Raw genomic sequence first — 17,924 nt, forward strand, 5'->3', positions numbered from 1 at the left:
ATGTCTAGTGAGGTCACACATCCAACCTTCACCAGACACCGAGGTCACACGTCCAACCTTTCTTGGACACTGAGGTCACATGTTCAGTGGGTTCACACCTCCAGGCTTCCCCAAACACCAAGGTCACGTGCCCAGTCTTCCCCAGACACTGAGGTCATATGTCCAGCCTTCCTTGGACACTGAGGTCACATCCAGGCTCTCCTGGGAACTGTGGTATCACATCCAGTCTTCCCTGGACAGCGAGGCCACATGTCCAGTGAGGTCCCATGTCCGGGCTTTCCCAAACGCTGAGGTCACTTCCCCCAGCCTTCCACAAACACGGAGGTCACACGTCTAACCTTCCTCAAACACTGAGGTCCCATGTCCAGTGAAGTCACACATCCAGCCTTCTCCCGACACTGAGGTCACATAGCCAGCCTTCCCTCGACACTGAGGTCACATGTCTAGTCTTCCCTGGCCACAGAGGTCATATGTCCAGTCCTTGAAGGTTGTGCAGACCCAAGATCTGACGGTCCCCGAGAGTGGACTGCTGAAAGAGGCACAGAACCCACAACACTATCTTGCCAAGTTTTGAATTCAAAATAAATATGCAAATGTATTTGTTTAGATCACAACATGCGATTTTCTAGACTATTTTATAGACAGTTTTACTTCATTTGAACATTTTACTTAGCGTGAGGACCTGTGGGAAGGCAGTCTTACATCTAGTTTCTGAATCTCCCTGGAATGTATCAGAGTTAGCATCTTTTAAGGATCCAGGTTTCCCCTATTTGCAGCCCCCGAAGGCTGCCCCAGGGACTTCCGGCGATGTCTGAGTCCCATGTTCCAGTGTACACGCGCCTATCACTTAGGAGGCTCACGCTCACTGCCTCTTTGACAGTGAACTTCCCCTCTGAGAACTAAATCCCCAGCCCTGCTTCTCTCCTGTCATATGTCAGTGCTCTGTCTTCCCTTATCTCCCAGAATCCGAGGAGCCTTTTAAGAAGGATGGAGCCATGGCTCTTAACTTAGTCAGGGAGTGCAATGTTCCGCCAGCAGGTATTTCTGATACCTACTAAGTGCCATGTGTTATGCTAGTTGCTGTATCATACCTCAGCTTTGCACCCTGTCCTGGGGGGGGCGGGGCAGATCATTATGGATTCTGAAGTTTCCATTTCAAATTTAATTATACAGTATACCAAGGGGTAATGGACTCCCTGCATTGCTGCATTGTTTCCTTTGGCTGTGTGCTTTGTTCCCCTGGGCCCAGCCCTCTTTCTGCTTTCTCTTAGAAAGGTGAACAAGCAGAGTAAAGGTTCAAAGATCCCAGCGCTTTGGGAGGTCAAGGAGGAGGGAGGATCACTTGAGCCCAGGACATTGAGACTAGCCTGGGCAACATAGTGAGACCTTGTCTCTATAATAATAATAATAATAAATTAGCCAGGTGTGGTGGTGTGCACCTGAAATCCCAGCTACTCAGGTGGCTGAGGCGGGAGGATTGCCTGAGCCTAGGAAGTCTAGGCTGCCATGAGCTGTGATTGAGCCACCACACCCCAGCCTCAAAAGAAGTGCATTCAGCAGGAGTGCCCCAACTTGCCCCAATAATAATGATCCCCCATGTCTCACCTTGGGCCTAAGGACTCAGAATCTCCCAGATGGAGCCCAGGCAACTTTGGGACACAGATTTGGGAAATTGCATTTGTGTTGAGTAAAGAGACTTTGGACTGAGACTGAACTCACTCTGGTTTCAGGGTTTTATCTCCAGGGTTTTGGTTGCTGCTCAGACTGCAAAGTGCATCCCTCTTGTGGCCGCTGTGGCTGTCACTGGTGTCTCACTTAGTAAGACTCAGACCCTAACATTTACCTGTACTTAAATCTTTCAAGTGAGAGATGAGGTTAGACAGTGATGCATTTAGAGAAGTAAGCGATCAGAGAAGGAACATTCTTGAACTCACTCCATGAAAGAGCCCTTCTTTCTAGATAGCAGACCCCTTCACAAAACCTTGTGTGAGCAATTTTGCAGGATCACAATGCTGTGTTTTAAACCATGCTTGATGAAATTGATGAGATGTTTTCTAAGTTGAATACAATCAAGGCATTAATAGAATATCATGATTTTTGTCAAAAGTCAAAATGAAAACTTAGATTGTTCATGTGTTCCATTTTTCCTTATAATATTCTTTCAGGGGAAAGAAAGAGATTTCTTTAGAAATTTTTTGCTGAAACTGCCAGAAGATAAAACGCAGTAGAATATTATTTATAAAGAAGCTTTGAAGTGATGACTTCAACCAAATAGTAGTTTTTTGAAAGCTTTTTAACATGCTCTAAATTAATACAAAAGCATTTCTACGTGCCAGAAAGTTCATTATCAAACTTAATGAGGATGTAAACAGATAACAATGCTCTGAAAAGCCATTTAGTGTGTTTTGTCAATTTCCATATACGTGAACACAGTCGAACGTGAATCCTCTCTTGCATGTAAAGACTGGTGGGGAAGCAGGACTGAAAGTCCTGGAGATGAGGAGGAGAGGAAGGCGGGATGTAAGGGTAAATGAAGAAGGAGAGGTGTAGGAAGGCACCATCGAGCCCAGCAGGCCACCTGGCTGTGGGGGCCAGTGCCCCTGTCCTGGATGCAGAGTGAGAGATCTGAGTCTAGGTGGTTCTACCTCCCAGGAAGGTTGGCACTGGGGCCAGCCTGGCGCCTCAGCAGGAAGGAAGCAGTGCTTAGCCCCGAGGAGTCCTCCTAGCACTTTGTGCTTGGGGAATGCAGTCACTTTTGCAACACAGGAGTCAAGGAGTCCAAAGGCTTTTAGAGGCTGGCTGCTCCAGGGAGAGGGGGAGACAGTGCCCTGATCCATCACTGTCAACAGGTCCCAGCAGGGGGAGCAATGGAGACATCCCAGGGCCTCTCTAGAGTAAAGCATCCCCATCTTTGCTAACACCAGAACAGAGGGTCCCTTCAGGCCTGGAAACTGATGTATCTCACCCAGAGCCTCACAGAGAGTTCTAGGTTTATAGCCGTAAAGATGGTCAGATATCGTTCATCCCCTGGAACCTCTACCACACATAAAGTCAGGCTTATAAAAAATATTTAGTGGTTAGAGAAAATACATAACACAAGTGAAGTTTAATAAGAATTATGAAAACAGGTGTTTATATAAATATAGGTATAGATGATATAGATATAAGATCTAGCCAGTTTTGTAATATATGTCATATGCAAATATAAAATTTATATGAGGCCAGGCATGGTGGCTCATGCTTATAATCCCAGCACTTTGGGAGGCCGCGGCAGAAGAATTGCTTGAGACCAGGAGTTCACGATGAACCTGGGCAACATATAAGACCTCATCTCTACAAAAAAATTAAAGAAATAAGCCGGGTACAATGGTGCATGTCTGTAGTTCAAGGTACTCAGGAGGCTGAGGCAGGAGGATCACTTGAGCCCAGGAGTTTGAGGCTGCGGTGAGCTATGATTGTGCCACTGCACTCAGTCTGGGTGACAGAGTGAGACCCTAACTCAAAAAAAAAAAAAAAAAACCTGTATGCATGTACAAAATGTATGTTTTTCCAGAACAAGTAGAGTAACACCCAAGAGAAGATAATGATTGATTCTCTTTACAGTTATGTATTTACAAATTTTCTACCATGGAAATTACACTTGTGATATTTTCATATGACACTTACAAAATATTGTTCAAAAAGACTCTAAATGTAAGTCAAAGTATGCTTATAGAAATATCTACTTTTTTTCTTTCAAATGTAAGATACCTCATTGAAAGGTATAAGGTCGCTCAAGTGGCTCAAGCCTGTAATCCCAGCACTTTGGGAGGCGAGGTGAGAGGACTGCCTGAGCCCGTGGGTTCAAGACCAGCCTGGGTAACATGGTGAGACCTCGTCTCTACAATAAATCAAAAAATTAGCCGGGCATGGTAGTGCATGCCTGTAGTTCTGGCTCCATGGAAGACTGAGGCAGAAGGATTGCTGGAGCCCAGCAGGTCGATGCTGGGGTGGCCGTGAGCGTGCCGCTGCACTCCATTCTGGGTGATGCAGTGAGACTCCAAATCAGAAAGAAAGAAAGGAAGGAAAGAAGGCAGGCAGGCAGGCAGTATGCATAATGTAGTCCACAATTCAGGACTCCCAGGACAAGGAGCCAAATAATATAGCAGGATGTAAAAGTGATATAAATCATAATTGGCCTAATGATGGCCTCTGGAACTTGTTCTATTTCAGAAACTTTCATTGACTCTTAAGTTTGGCAGCGGAATTTTGACTCTTAGAAAAATAGTAAAGCATTCTGCAAGTCACATTTTGTTATAATAAAAATATCGGATACTTTTTCTTATAAATGCCTGACAAAGATGATTCCAGAAAATATAAGATAAAAGGATATGTTCATGTAGGTTATTGAAACCTTCCAGAACCATCAGACAACGAGCCCCGTGCGTAGATGTGTCTGACACTCTATGCATCCCATTCTGGTCTACAGGGACTTTGCAAACTCATTCATTTCCAAATCTACTCAGTACCTGTTGCTGACTTGTAAGGAATTGCTAGTTTCTCCAGTCCTTTCTGGGCAAAACCTTCCCAGAACAGTGTGTATGTCACATGCCAAAAGACACCCCTCACCAGCAGAACCCTTCCTGCCCTCAGCAGGGCATTGTGCCAGCAGTCTGTCATCACAGGGCAGGGGCAGGGAAGGGACAGTCCGAAGTTCAGTGTCCAGGGAAATAGGAGACAAATTAATGTATTCCCTTTTTTAAAAATCTTTTGCAGAAATACGTATTTTGTTTCATTTTGTTTTCAATTTGGGATATGGCCAAGGATTCTGTGAAGCTACTCTGGAGTGGGGACTGCTCAAACATGGCTTGCAGGTGACAGGACACTGTCCTCCCGCTGGCTGCTGGCCAGAGCAGATCTTCTTCAAGATCCTCTCAGTGTGAGCTTGACTGTGTACAGAGAAACCCACAGAGAAAAATGAAACAAGCAGGATCTGCCAGAATTCAAAACCTCTCTTTTCTGCTTCAAAGTTTTTAAATTCAAATGGGTAAAAAAAAAAAATCTGTTCACGTGGGTGAGGACATAAACCGATTAGAATTCAAACATGATGCTCACCCAATATTTTTATATGGTAGATTTCTTTTTCTCATGAGGACCTTCGAAAATTTTGTACATTGTAGTCAATATATGAGTAAATATTTGTTCTTTTTTTCACTTCTTTCTTAGGTTGTAGATGCCAAGTGCATAGGTTAGCAGGAAGTTCCACTTGGGATACTTGGCGTGACATCTCGCACACAAAAACAATAGGAATGGGCTTCTGTACAAGCCTTTCATGCCCCTTTATTTTTTTCCATGATGAAAGACATGTCTTGGTAGAACCTTTGAGGCTTCTTCCCTGCACACTTTTCTGGCCTGTCCTAAGGTCCCACAGGCCAGACTTCAAGCTTTTGCTCATGCTGTTCCTCTGCCTGGCATTCCCTTCCTCTTCTCCCACTGCTTGGAGAATGATTCTTCAAGACTTAGCAAAACATCACCTCCCTCCTTCAAGACATCCTCCCAAGTAAAATATTAGTTACTTTCTAACCTGCTTCTCCAAAATTTATTTAAACATCTGTTCTCCTCCTTATTATATTATGAGCTAGGCACAGCAGTTGACTCCCATAGAGAGTGTATTTTTTGAGAAGAATGATTGGATAGGTTTGATTTCAGTCTGTGACTTTTAGCCCAGTTCCTGGAACCCAGTACACTGAGTGATGGTCAATCTGTGGACCATGGTGGTGGATTTATTTCAGGTGGATGCTCATAACTGTGACTTGTCCCAGACTTGTCTGTTTCTTTGGTGAGACTTTTCCTCCAAGGGTCACTGCAAGGCCCATGTATTCTGTGGCCCTTCTGGTCCCTGGGAGTCCCATGTATTCCGTGGTTCTTCTGGTCCCTGGAAGCCCCGTGTATTCCATGGTTCTTCTGGTCCCTGTGAACCCTGTGTTTTCCATGACCCTTCTGGTTCCTGGGAGCCCCATGTAGTCCATGGCCCTTCTGGTCCCTTGGAAGCCCCATATATTCCATGTCCCTTCTGGTCCCTGGAAGCCCCAGGTATTCTGTGGTTCTTCTGGTCTCTGTGAGCCCTGTGTATTCCATGACCCCTCTGGTCCCTGGAAGCCCAGTATATTCGGTGGTCCTTCTGGTCCCTGGCAACCCCATGTAGTCCATGGCCCTCTGGTCCCTGAGAGCCCCATGTATTCTGTGGTCCTTCTGGTCCCTGGGAGCCATGTGTATTCCATGACCCTTCTGGTCCCTGGGAACCCCGTGTATTCCATAGTCTTTCTCCCTCCCTGTGTTTCCAGCTGTTCTCCAGCTTCTTAGGACAGTGCAGCCTCTATCATGTTGTTAGTCAATAGTCTGCAATGGCCACCAAACCTAATGCACATTCTAAATTACTCTTGTCGCCTAAGCACCAAGTGTTTATGCATGTGTCCCACAGTATTCCTGGAGAAGCAGGGCTTTGGATCACACCAGATTAGACAAATACTTAGCTCTGAAGGTGCCATGCATCTCATACATGCACAATAGCAGATATCACAAAACCTTCAAGCTTTTCTTGGATTTTAGGACTTTGGCATTTCACCTGCCACATTTTCAATAGCCTCACACATTGTTCATTGCGTCATGTGGGTGGGCTTGGTCCCAAAGTGAGACTCCGAGGCTACATAAAGAGCAAGCAAGGTCCCAAAGCATAAATATAAATTTTATTACTAGCTCAAGTCACTACACTGGAGATTTGAACTTTCTTTTTTTTTTTTTTCATTTTGAAATTTGGACTTTAGGCAAGGCTCGGTGGCTCAGCCTGTCTTCCCAGCAATTTGGGAGGCCAAGGTGAGTGGATTTTCCTGAGCCCGTGGGTTCGAGACCCGCCCGGGCAACTTGGCGGGACCTCGCCTCTACAGTAAATCAAAAAAATTAGCCGGGCATGGTAGTGCATGCCTGTAGGTCCAGCTACTTGGAAGGCTGAGGTGGAAGGATCACCAGACCCCAGTAGGTCGAGGCTGCGGTGGCCGTGAGCGTGCCACTGCACTCCAGCCTGGGCAACGGAGTGAGACTCCAACTCAAAAAAATAAATATATTTGAACTTTAAATAACAGTTTCTCCTTATTTCAGACAAAATAGATGTTAGCTATAAATATAATATGTATATATACACACATAACGTGTAAATGATATGTGAGTAAAGTCAAAATAAACCACAAGAAGAAAATAACACTCACACCTCCACCATGCTCCTTCTAGAGAGATTCATAGTTGCAATCTATTTTTAAAATTATTTTTATATGAACAAATACTTTATTATTTGAGAAAGAAATGGTCAAATTATAAAACTTTTATACTTAAGATCTATTCACTACCACGCCAAAGGCTTATAAGGACTTCAGTTTCTGTAATGATGAGGTTGAACCACATGAAACTGCCATCTTTGTAGATGCAAACCATCCTAACAGTAGCAAGTTCACGTGGTCCAACCTCATATACAATGGGCCGGTGGCTCTGGTTTCTCTCAGCAGCAAGATATTCTGTCATTGGTCTGTTTATATTATAAACAGAAGTCCCAGTGATAAACAAGTCCTGCTTGAGAAAAACATCCTGTGCTCAATTAAGTATACTGGGACACAGTGACAGTGTATACCTGGGCATGCATCGCTTCAGATCTTTTTCTGTTAGAGGCTATTATCAGACAGCCAGATTTAAAAGGTCTTACAGTGGGTGAGAGCATTTCCACAAATGCTGGACTGCTCTCTCTAGGTCTTTAGCAGCCGGCTGCTTGTATCTAATGGGCTCTCATCTTTAGAGTGCTGCCCTCCTTCTCACAGTCCAAGATGGCTCCTTGCATCTGCAGTCCAGGAGCAGAAAGGAGGGGAAAAAAACAGGAGTGTTGTTTCTTGTAGAGCCCCACCCAAAATTTGCACACATTACTGTCACATCCTTGTGCTCAGTACTCATGGTAGCATCTGAACTGTGAGGGAGTCTGGGAAGTGTTGTCTTTTTGTGAGACACTGTGACCTCACAAGGGTCTTGCACATTCTCTTAATAAAGAAAAAAAGGATGCAGTGGCCTACTAAAAGGGTACAGTAAGTAGGAGCTGTCTGTCTCTGTGAGGAAGAGTATCTTATCTCTGAAATTTAGCAAATTTGTGACCAGTCTAGGCAACATAGCAAGACCCCACCTCTACAAAAAGAACTTATTCATGTGTGGGGATGCCCACCTGTAGTCCCAGTGACTCAGAAGGCTGAGGCAGAAGATTTGCTTGAGCCCAGGAGTTTGAGGCTGCAGTGAACTATGATCGTACCACTGCACTCCAACTTAGGCAAGAGAGTGAGACCCCATCAGAAAGAAAGCGAGAAAGAGTGGGGAGCAGAGAGAGAGGGAAAGAAAGAGGGAAAAAGGAAAGGAAGGAAAGAAAGGCTGCACATGGTAATGAATAAAAATACAACTTATATTTATTTCATTGTCTGTAAATTCTCAGCAAACAGTGCAGCCCCTTACTACCTGCATTCAAGTGACAGCTCCCACTGCCCATTTTAGCACACCACAGGAGAGGAGAACAGGTGAGAGCACAAGTCCACTCCACCTCGCTCTGCTGGCTGTGTTGTGACAGTTTATCCCTTGACACAGCATGACCCTTTCCTTGCCAGCTCTTTACACCAAAACGTGGAAGGACCGAGAATGCCACTGTAGAGGTGCACCGCGCATTGGTGAACCGATGCCTCATTATTAGAAAATTTGGTCGCTTCCAAATTTTTACAGATGTAAACTGAACTCAAACAGCTATGTGATGCAACCTCCTCCATGTCCTTAATCACTTTTTAAGGATATATTCTTAAAAGTGAAACAGCTAGGCCAAATGAATGTATCTAAGACTTTTGATACACAAACCAAAATTTATCTTAAATGTCAGGGACAGGTGAAGGACGTGGACTTGATTCTTTATCACTCTGGATCTGCCCTTCATGACATTCTCAACACTCTCAGGTTTTCATCTCCGGACATCACAGGTTGTTTTCTTTTCTCCGGTTTTCATTTTCGCATTAGTGGCCACACTTTTCTCTTGCTGCTTAATACCATTTCCTTCCTAACCATCTGCTTATTTCAGCTGCCACCCATTCCTCCTGGCTGATTCTGGTTCAGTCGCTCTCTGCTTTCACCTACCTCACCATATGCCGGGAGCTTGTTGACTCAAGTTGTGGCATTTCACTCCTGGACACCACAAACCTCACGAGCCCGCAAAAATCACGGCGGCACATTTTTGTGCAGCCATTCTCCTCTCCCTATTCCACGAACAGGAATATTCTTTCTCACCTCTAATATAGAAAATGTAGCTCACCAGCTGAAAGTGCTGCTCTTTTATTTTCAGTGAGTTTACAGACTTCAAACTCTGTTTCAGCTGTCTTGTTTCATTTTCTTAATTGCATTTTGTTGCTCAGTGCTCTGTGCCATCAGTACTCTTTGATCTCATACGACTAGCCCATGGTTTCTCAATTTCAGGACAGGTGACATTTGGAGCCACAGAATTCTCTGTTGTGGGGCTGTTCTGTGCATTGTTGGGTGTTTATCAACACCCCTGGCCTCTGCTCACTGGACACCCTTAGCACTTCCTGCCCCAGTTTTGCCAACCAAAAATGTCTTCAGACATTGCCACATAAAGTTTTTCTGGATGTTAAGTTAAAATTGCCTGGGTCGAGGCCAGTATACGCAACTGTCTTTTGAGAGACATATCACCAAAGATATAACAAACAACCAAGACCATGGGATTATCTGAAGGAGGTTGGACAAAGCCCCTTTAGAAGACAGGTAACAGGGATGGCCGTGGCCCAGGTGCCCCGAGATGTGAATAGGAAGTTAGGAGCAATGGAAAATCTACATGAGCGTTTGTGATGTCTCAGGCGCTTCCATCATGGTGACCTGGAGAAGCAGCAGGTGAACCCAGTAATGAGAGGCAGCCTTGATAGCACTTTTCTGTGGGGCACGGCAGGATGGTCGGCCTCGTGTTGTCCATCTGTGGGGTAGGCAGCATTGCCAGTCCCACCCTCCAGTTCTTCCCGGGAGATATGTGCCCACTTGGCCCCTGGGTCTCCCACACAAGGAGGTGAATCAGTAAGGCTGTCGCTGAACAACTTTCGTCCCGATGCTTTGTTCAGAAAACACCCCATCCTGCCTTTTTCATGCGACTTTCTAATCTCTTAAGAGCAAACCCCCACCCCTCATCTTTTGCAGGGAAAGCCTGGAGACAATGTGGTACCACATAAATACAGCCAATTTGTCATCAACTCTCTCCCTCTTTGTATAGCCTCAGCTGCAGCCGACATCTTCCGAACAGCTCGTGCGGGATTCACACACCCGAGTGACCTTTTTCTTTGAAATTCCCAAGAACCAACACAAAGAGTCATTTCTTTTCTGGCTTTTTACAGTTAATTGGAGTTTTTAAATAACCATCACCTCTATCCCCTCCCACCCCTTACCTCCCCCCAAAGCTGGAAGTGGCCATGAAACACTGGAAAGGCAAAATCAATTAGTAACTCTGGCGTTCAAGCCAGGCGAGAGTGGCAGACGGTGGATGGATGTGGGTTTTTGATTGTTGCTTTTTAAAGTACTTAGTGCTGACTGCAGCCTAATTAAACCAAACCCTGCTTGAGAGAACATTCCCTGACAGTTTACCTACTTAGAGCCATCTTCTCTTTCTATATCTTGCAATGTGTGACTCCCCCTGGGAGGGAAGAGTGGGAGCCTAAAATCAAAACGTTTCCCTGTGGCCGCAGATTCACTCCCTTTATCTTGCAGTATCTCTGGTCTGTTGTTTATTTCACTGAAATCCCTTAAGAAGTGAAAGTGAAGCTGCACATATGTCATGGCTGTGATGCTCCCTAATTGGTAGAGAAATCTAGGTAGTAGAGAGGCATTCTGCTGATGAAGCTGCCTTTTCTGTGTATGTTCTGAGGCTACAGCTTAGCAATAAAAGGTCTTCTCTTGACTGGCTGAGACTATATCAAGCCAAAGACATGTGGGAAAAAGAGCTCTGTGTTTTAGCACTTCTCCCAAAATGGAAATCCTTCTCCCTACTTAGTGACTGTCTCTGGTTGGCATCGCTGTGGGACCCAGCCCAGAGCCTTGGTGATCAGAGACTGGGCTGGTTGTCTCAGAGGGAGAAGCAGAAATTGTCTTGTGTTGCTTCTCATTCAGTAGAGGCTTTTATTAATGTAATCATGAGAGTACTCCTGGGAGTCTCCATGCCTTAAATAACTTATGTTTGCAAAGTCTTTTATTTATTTGGAGTCTCACTCTGTCACCCAGGCTGGAATGCAGTAGCACACTCATGACTCGCCGCAGCCTTGACCTCCTGGGCTTAGGTGATCCTTCCACCTCAGCCTCCTGGGACTACAGGTGCATGTCACCATGTCTGGCTTATTTTTCTTGTTTTTATAGAAACAAGGTCTCACTATGTTGCCCAGGCTGATCTTGTACTCAAGCAGTCCTCCCATCTTGGCCTCCCAAAGAGCTGAGATTACAGGCCTGAGCCACCACACCCGGCCTAAAGTCCTTTTTTAAAATAAAGTATATTGACATCTTGACTCTCTGGTGTTTAATCCCTAACTTACATCTTTCTTTTTCTATTAGCAAAGGGCTGCTACTATTTCACCCTCAAGCCGACTGAAACAGAAATCATTTAAATGGAATAAGCCCTACAAGGAAGCACACATATTTAAAGCAAGTTCAGAGAAAAGCTTCTTTATTCTCTTTCTTTTTCAAACTTACACATTGAATATATCCCCACCTATGTTATTTTCAGTAGCCATCATGTATCCTCTGATCTGACCATGATCATATCAGAAAGCATCATGCCTAAATTTCAGCAGTCCTTTGGCTTCTAACTCAAGAAGCTCGATATCCTCTTCCCTTCCACAAAGATTCTGTGCTTTACCTTCTTAACGAGAGAATACATATTTTCAATTCCATATAACTTTAGAAATGGAATGACGTAAATAATTGGCAGATTTTTAAAAACTGATATTAGTCATGCATCCATTCATTTGAAGACAATAAAGGGCTGACATTGTGTTACTAAGTGAGATGCTATCTGGGGTACCCCAAAAAACCACTCATTGGTTTGTTCTATGACCTGCTGTCTACATAATCCTACATATATACCCATTGCTTTACTACCAGCCTGTCTTCAACAGAGCCTCAATTCTCAATTCTTCCGTTCTCAAAAACTCTAGTTATAACCCCGTCAGCCCTTAGCTTCCTGGCCTCTAAATATATGTGTAAAATTATAAGTTCCTATAAACAAGACAGTGAATATGAGATGCTTCAATATTATGCTAGGACTATGGTCTTTGGTCTATTTTCCTATTTAACAATATATGAATGACTTGCACAAAGCATAATTTGAAAACTTAAGTGATATCTTTAAGAGTTAAGAGCAGCTAGAACTTTTGTAAATTTCATTTGCTAAAATGAAATTTTTTTTTAATCCCAGCACTTTGGGAGACTGAGGCAAGTGAATTGCTTGGGCCTACAAGTTCGAGGCCAGCCTGGGCAATATAGCAAGACCTTGCCTCCACAATAAATAAAAAAATTAGCTGGGCATGGTGGCACGTGCCTGTAGTCCCAGCTACTCGGGAGGTTCAGGCGGGAGGATTGCCTGAGCCCAGGAGGTCAAGGCTGATGTGAGCAGTGACTCCAGCCTAAATAACAGAATGATATTCCAACTCAAAAAAAAAAAAAAGAGAGCAGGAGTATAGAACTATGAGGGGGAAGGGATCTTTCCATTGAAAAGTTCCTCCAAATTGGAACAAGATAAAGCCCAGCAAAAACACTTTTTTTGGCTATAAATTCCTTTCTCCTATTTCATTTTCTCTCCCTTTATCTACTCTGCTTGACTTTTGAACTCCAACTTGAGAAATGATCACATAAACATACATGCACACGCATGTATGTGTGTGTGTGTGTGTGTGTGTGTATGTGTGTGTGTGTGTGTGTGTGTGTGTGAGAGAGATAACAATAATAATGCAGATAATATAATTAAAAATTCTCGGCTGGTGTTGCCCCTTGGTGTCCTGCAAATCCTCTGTCTCCTTGGTTACACTCTTTGTTGCATAGAAAGTTCTCTCTCCTGACGATGACATTTTACTTCATTGATAATTTTCATATTTCAAGGTCTTGAATTTTTGGTAATATGTCCACAAGGCACAGTCCAAAGGAAACAGTTTGCACAAGGGTTCGAAGCTTAGCCCTGTGTTAAGGACTAAATAGCTGTAGGATGAGTGTTTTGATTGTGTTAAAGGTTTAGCCAATGCTTGCCTTTGGGTAATGGCCCATTTTTTAAAAAAAAAATTGCGATAGAGGCAACTTATATTTAAATTTATAAATGATGTATTTCCACTTTGGTAAAAGAGTGGCAGATCCCAGGCTTTCTCATGGATCCTCACTAGAGAATGTTAGTAATAAAAGTTTGCATGTGCAGAATTGTTTCACCTACTTGTGGCAAATCCTAACCTCACCATTGCCCTACTGTCTTGCTGATGTTGATTAGGTAGACAAAATAATGTCAAAGATGTTAACCCACCTCTTAAAGAATACTTCTCGTCATCTTACAGGTGATGAAAATCTATTTTTAATGCACAATTGATACTTTTTCTCCTATTAGCTCAATAAAAGTTTGAATAAAGTACCTAGATAAAGGTCTGGCAGATACATTAACTGGCTTTGAAATGATTCTTTTTCAAAGCCAGGGTGCCATCAGCGTGCTGAAATAGCAGAGAATCCCCTTTGACTCTATCTCGAGTTGCCATCAAAGATTATCTGTGTTCACATCAGTTGTCCTTTTATTTCCTTCAGATTCTCTCTGTAGCCATTAAGAAAGGTGTGTAATGAAAGGTATTTAAGAGCTACACAGATGACATGTCAGAGCAGAAGAAAATTATCTACTGATTTAACAATTTATCCTGCTTTATTGAGCAGAAGTTAGAAAAGGAGAACAAAAGGAAACCCAGCAAAAGACAGCACCGCTACTATTCCCTCTTTTTCAACTTTAGCTGTGACATTTTGTCTTGAGCAGGCAAATTCTACCTCTGCTTACCTCCCGCTGGTAGCTTAGCACTTACTGAGGGACAAATCTCATCCATGATGACCTGGAAGTTTCACGTTTTTATTTTTCTGAATATTGTTAAATGTGTATGTAAAATGATCACATACAACTTTTGAGATAAAATATAAACAAACAAAACAAATGAAACAATCTTCCATTTCCTGTTACACCACCAGATAGATTCACTACCCCAAACTGATTTCCTCTGAGAAGCCAGTGTCTACTGCGATCTCACCGAAACTGTCAAACCTACAAAATGACTATCTCTGCTAATTCTAGCGTTCTCTTCGATGTAATGAGTCAGGCTTAAATAATGAAGTAGGAGCAATGTGAAAGGGCTGGTTCACTTCCATTGTTTTTATTTTTTATGTAAGAGATGTACTGGTTTTATTGATAGGCTGTTCACAAGTGCAAAGTCATCTTTGAATAGTTGAGAACTGACTGGCTTTGGTTCCCACACTGAGGGTCCTTGTTATAAAGTGGAAATGGAGTGGCATGCTCGTTGTAAACGACCTTTAATGAGATGTCCTTCATCTCTGTGCTTTAGTCTTGACTTGTACTCAGGTGTATTGTTACTGAGAAAAAGAAGGCATGAGTTTTTAATTTTTCTCTTGGAAAATAAATAATGAAATTTTCGGAGTTATTTATGACAGTTAACTAACTTTACAATATCTCCAGCCACTTTTCTATTTTTATGTTGCAAGGATGCAAAGTAAGCATATATTTTCTTCCAGCAAAATGTCAGAACTAAGAAACTTCGATTCTGAAGTATAGCCTTGTTTTTATATTTGTACACACATATGTATGTATAAAAAATATCTGCAAGAAAGTTTAGTATATGTCATTAAGACTATGTTTATTTGTATGTAACATTAAAATATACAAATAAGCTAACTAACTTAATATCCTTACCCTAAGATTATAAAGAAATTGTTATATTTTCCTGTGATTTTTCTTAGAAATGAATATGGGTAATTTTTTTTCTAAACATGTAGTATATTTCATTTTTATCCTTATTATACTTATTGCCTTTATTTTTCACAAAAGGCATGGCTTTGTGTAATCAAAGATTAGAATCATTATTTTAACCTTTAGTACTTTTTAAATTATAAGAATTATAGAACAGAACATTTGAAATGTAGAAAAAAAGAAAGACATTTTGTTAATAATTTCTATGATCATCACCGGTGTTTTATGATGCATATTATTTGGGTAAAACACAAACCCCACAGTACTTTGCTTCCTGTTTTGTTCATTTAACTTTTATCATTATCATTTGTCCAAGTTGCTACATAGTCTTCGTAAGTATCATTTTTAATGGTTGACTGGTATTCCCTTGTGCATATAAGCCATAATTTTTAAATTATGTGTAATTAATTTTGTAATTACACATTCTCCTGTTATTCATTAGATTCAATTCAAAGCAAATTTAACCATCAGGCTTGCTGTAAGAGGTAGCTAGGCCTATAGCTCATGTCAGTGTGTCTAATAAACCATTGCAATTTTCCCTCTTTCATCCATTCGGTCATTTGTTAGATGCAACAATAGTACCCAATTTGTATGTGTTTTGCAAATTATGTAGGAATTTGTCACAGTTAATAATTAGGCATAATAAGTGAGGGCATTGGATTGTTGGGGACGTCTACACAGCAGCTGTAGTAATGCTAACTATATAATGTGCTGCCTTGAACTTTGGCTTTCTTCCACCCTGTCCAATGGAGATTAATCCATTCTCCCCCTTCCTTTCTACAGCCATGTGTTAGAATAATTCTCAGGGGCTTATCTTCTTCTGCCAGTTACTTTCAATTGTATGAAGGGGACTCCAAATAACCCAGAATTTATTTATTAAAAAATTGTGTGGTTATTCTTACATGTTTAAACTTCAGTCATCTTTAAAGTACCCTCTGTTTAATGCAAAACACCTATCAAGACACTTTTTCCACTGCTCAAACAGTTTCTGAACTTCTCAATTTTGATGCCTTTTAGTGCTTCTGCTGTTTTTTGTTTCACCTCTTTCACATGGGCAGAACATTTCCCTTTGAGAACATTTTTCATCCAGGGACACCAAAAAAAAAGAAAAAAAAATCTCTCAGAGCGAGATCAGGTGAATAGGGAGGTGGGAACATGGAGTTCATGCCATTTTGGTCAAAAACTGAGCACTCAGTGTGCTGTGAGCAGATGTGTTGACTTGATTGAATAACCTGTTTGCCACAACCTGGAACATTTCTTCAGCAAATCATGATCCAAATGGCCAACCAAAGTTTTTATCTGGAAGTTTTGAGAAGGTTGAAGGTGACTGAAGTTTAAATATGTAAGAAAAAATACACAATTTTTAATAAATAAATTCCAAGTTTGTTGGCCACCCCCTCCCCTATTTGCATGCTCCAACCCCCCTTGACTCTTGATCATAAGCTCTTGGTGGGCGGGAATGTCTCCTATTGTTGGTTTCCCTAGACTGCTGATGCAATTGATGGTCACCAAATGTGATCACACTCTGCTTTTGTTTTTGTCTGAAATGTATGCAGAAGGCAATGTTGAGAAGCATAAAGATGTTTACTCTCTCATTTTTCTTCCACCAGTGGGATGGAGTAGGACCTCTTCCAGACTGTGCTGAACCACCAAAAGGGATCCAGATGCTGTGGCACCCATCAATAGTCAAACCCTACCTCACACTGCTCTCTGAGTGCTCAAATCCAGACACGTTGGAAGGGGCGGCAGGCGCCCTGCAGAACTTGGCTGCAGGGAGCTGGAAGGTATGGCCAGTTCATTACAATAACAAAGAAATCTGGAATTATGAGCAAGTCCTCAGGAAGTAATACACGTCCAGTGTTGAGAAATACAATTCTAATGCATATTTTGAGGATATTAAAGAAAGACAAATTCTATTGAACTGTTGGGTTTAGAAAGGTATTCCTTTTAAAAATTCTTGAGCTCTCAGGGGTCCTTGAAGATCATGACAAACAGAGAGAATAGATGTGAGTATAGTGGTAGAAAATGCTGTGAAATGCTTTCCATTCTACTTATATAGCTGAGCTACTTTGTGTTCTGGGGAGACTGTGACATGTTGACAGTTTTCAAAGCACTATCATTGACTTAAGGGAGTGAATGCCCAAACACCTTGCATACAACCCCATGTGAACATTTAAAATGTAGTAGTGGGTCCCAGTCCCCAAAGAAAAGAATGCTTGGCATTTTTAAATTATGGTCTTACAGAGAAGAATTGTATTATCAGTTGTCTTTGGCAAAAATGGTAAAACAAATATATAATTGGAGAGAAGATTGGGGGGTGCTTTTTCTGAGTTTTTATAAACTGTGTTCCTTATTTAGTTTCATAGCCCTCATTTTGGGTAGGAGGAGATTCACCATAGCAGAGAATTCTTGAGTTTGGTCACTGATAGTTACACGTGTGACCTCCTAAAAGAATGAGGGTAGGTGGAGAAAAAGAAAAAAAGAGAGAAAATTTGGGCTTCTGTCACCAGTGTTCCATTCATATCATTTCAAATCCTGGGATGTGGGATATTCATCAGTCAATTTTTTTCTTTGATGTTTATTGTCTACAAAACCAGGTTAATGTAGACGCATGACTACAGATTGTTTTCAGAGGTTCAGCATCACAAGTGTCACACACAGACCTCAGCGTTGTCATTTAGCTACACCCTCCCTTTTGCTTATACCTTTCAATGTCTGCCTTCTTGTCACTTCTACCTTTCCCTATCATTCTTCACTTCCATCACTTCAATCCAAGCTGCAGCATGTTCTTCTTTCTGGGGTGTGTTATCTCAGCTCTTGGGGCCCAGTGCCTGACAAGTCT

The 17,924-nt window shown here is 42.2% G+C and overlaps 1 protein-coding gene across 3 annotated transcripts in view; it reads left to right on the forward strand.

The window, feature by feature from the left end:
* The window catches only part of CTNND2 (catenin delta 2), a 981,613-nt gene that overhangs the window by 834,981 nt on the left and 128,708 nt on the right, over positions 1-17,924 (forward strand). For all 3 annotated transcript variants that reach the window (XM_021711379.1, XM_021711381.1, XM_021711380.1), the window contains one exon: positions 16,693-16,866. In XM_021711379.1, coding sequence (XP_021567054.1) covers positions 16,693-16,866 — 174 coding nt within the window. The remainder of the gene's footprint in view (positions 1-16,692; positions 16,867-17,924) is intronic.

The sequence above is a fragment of the Carlito syrichta genome, unplaced genomic scaffold (assembly GCF_000164805.1).
Source record: "Carlito syrichta isolate Samal-C Ts95f unplaced genomic scaffold, Tarsius_syrichta-2.0.1 Scaffold302126, whole genome shotgun sequence".
NCBI classification, from domain to species: domain Eukaryota; kingdom Metazoa; phylum Chordata; class Mammalia; order Primates; family Tarsiidae; genus Carlito; species Carlito syrichta.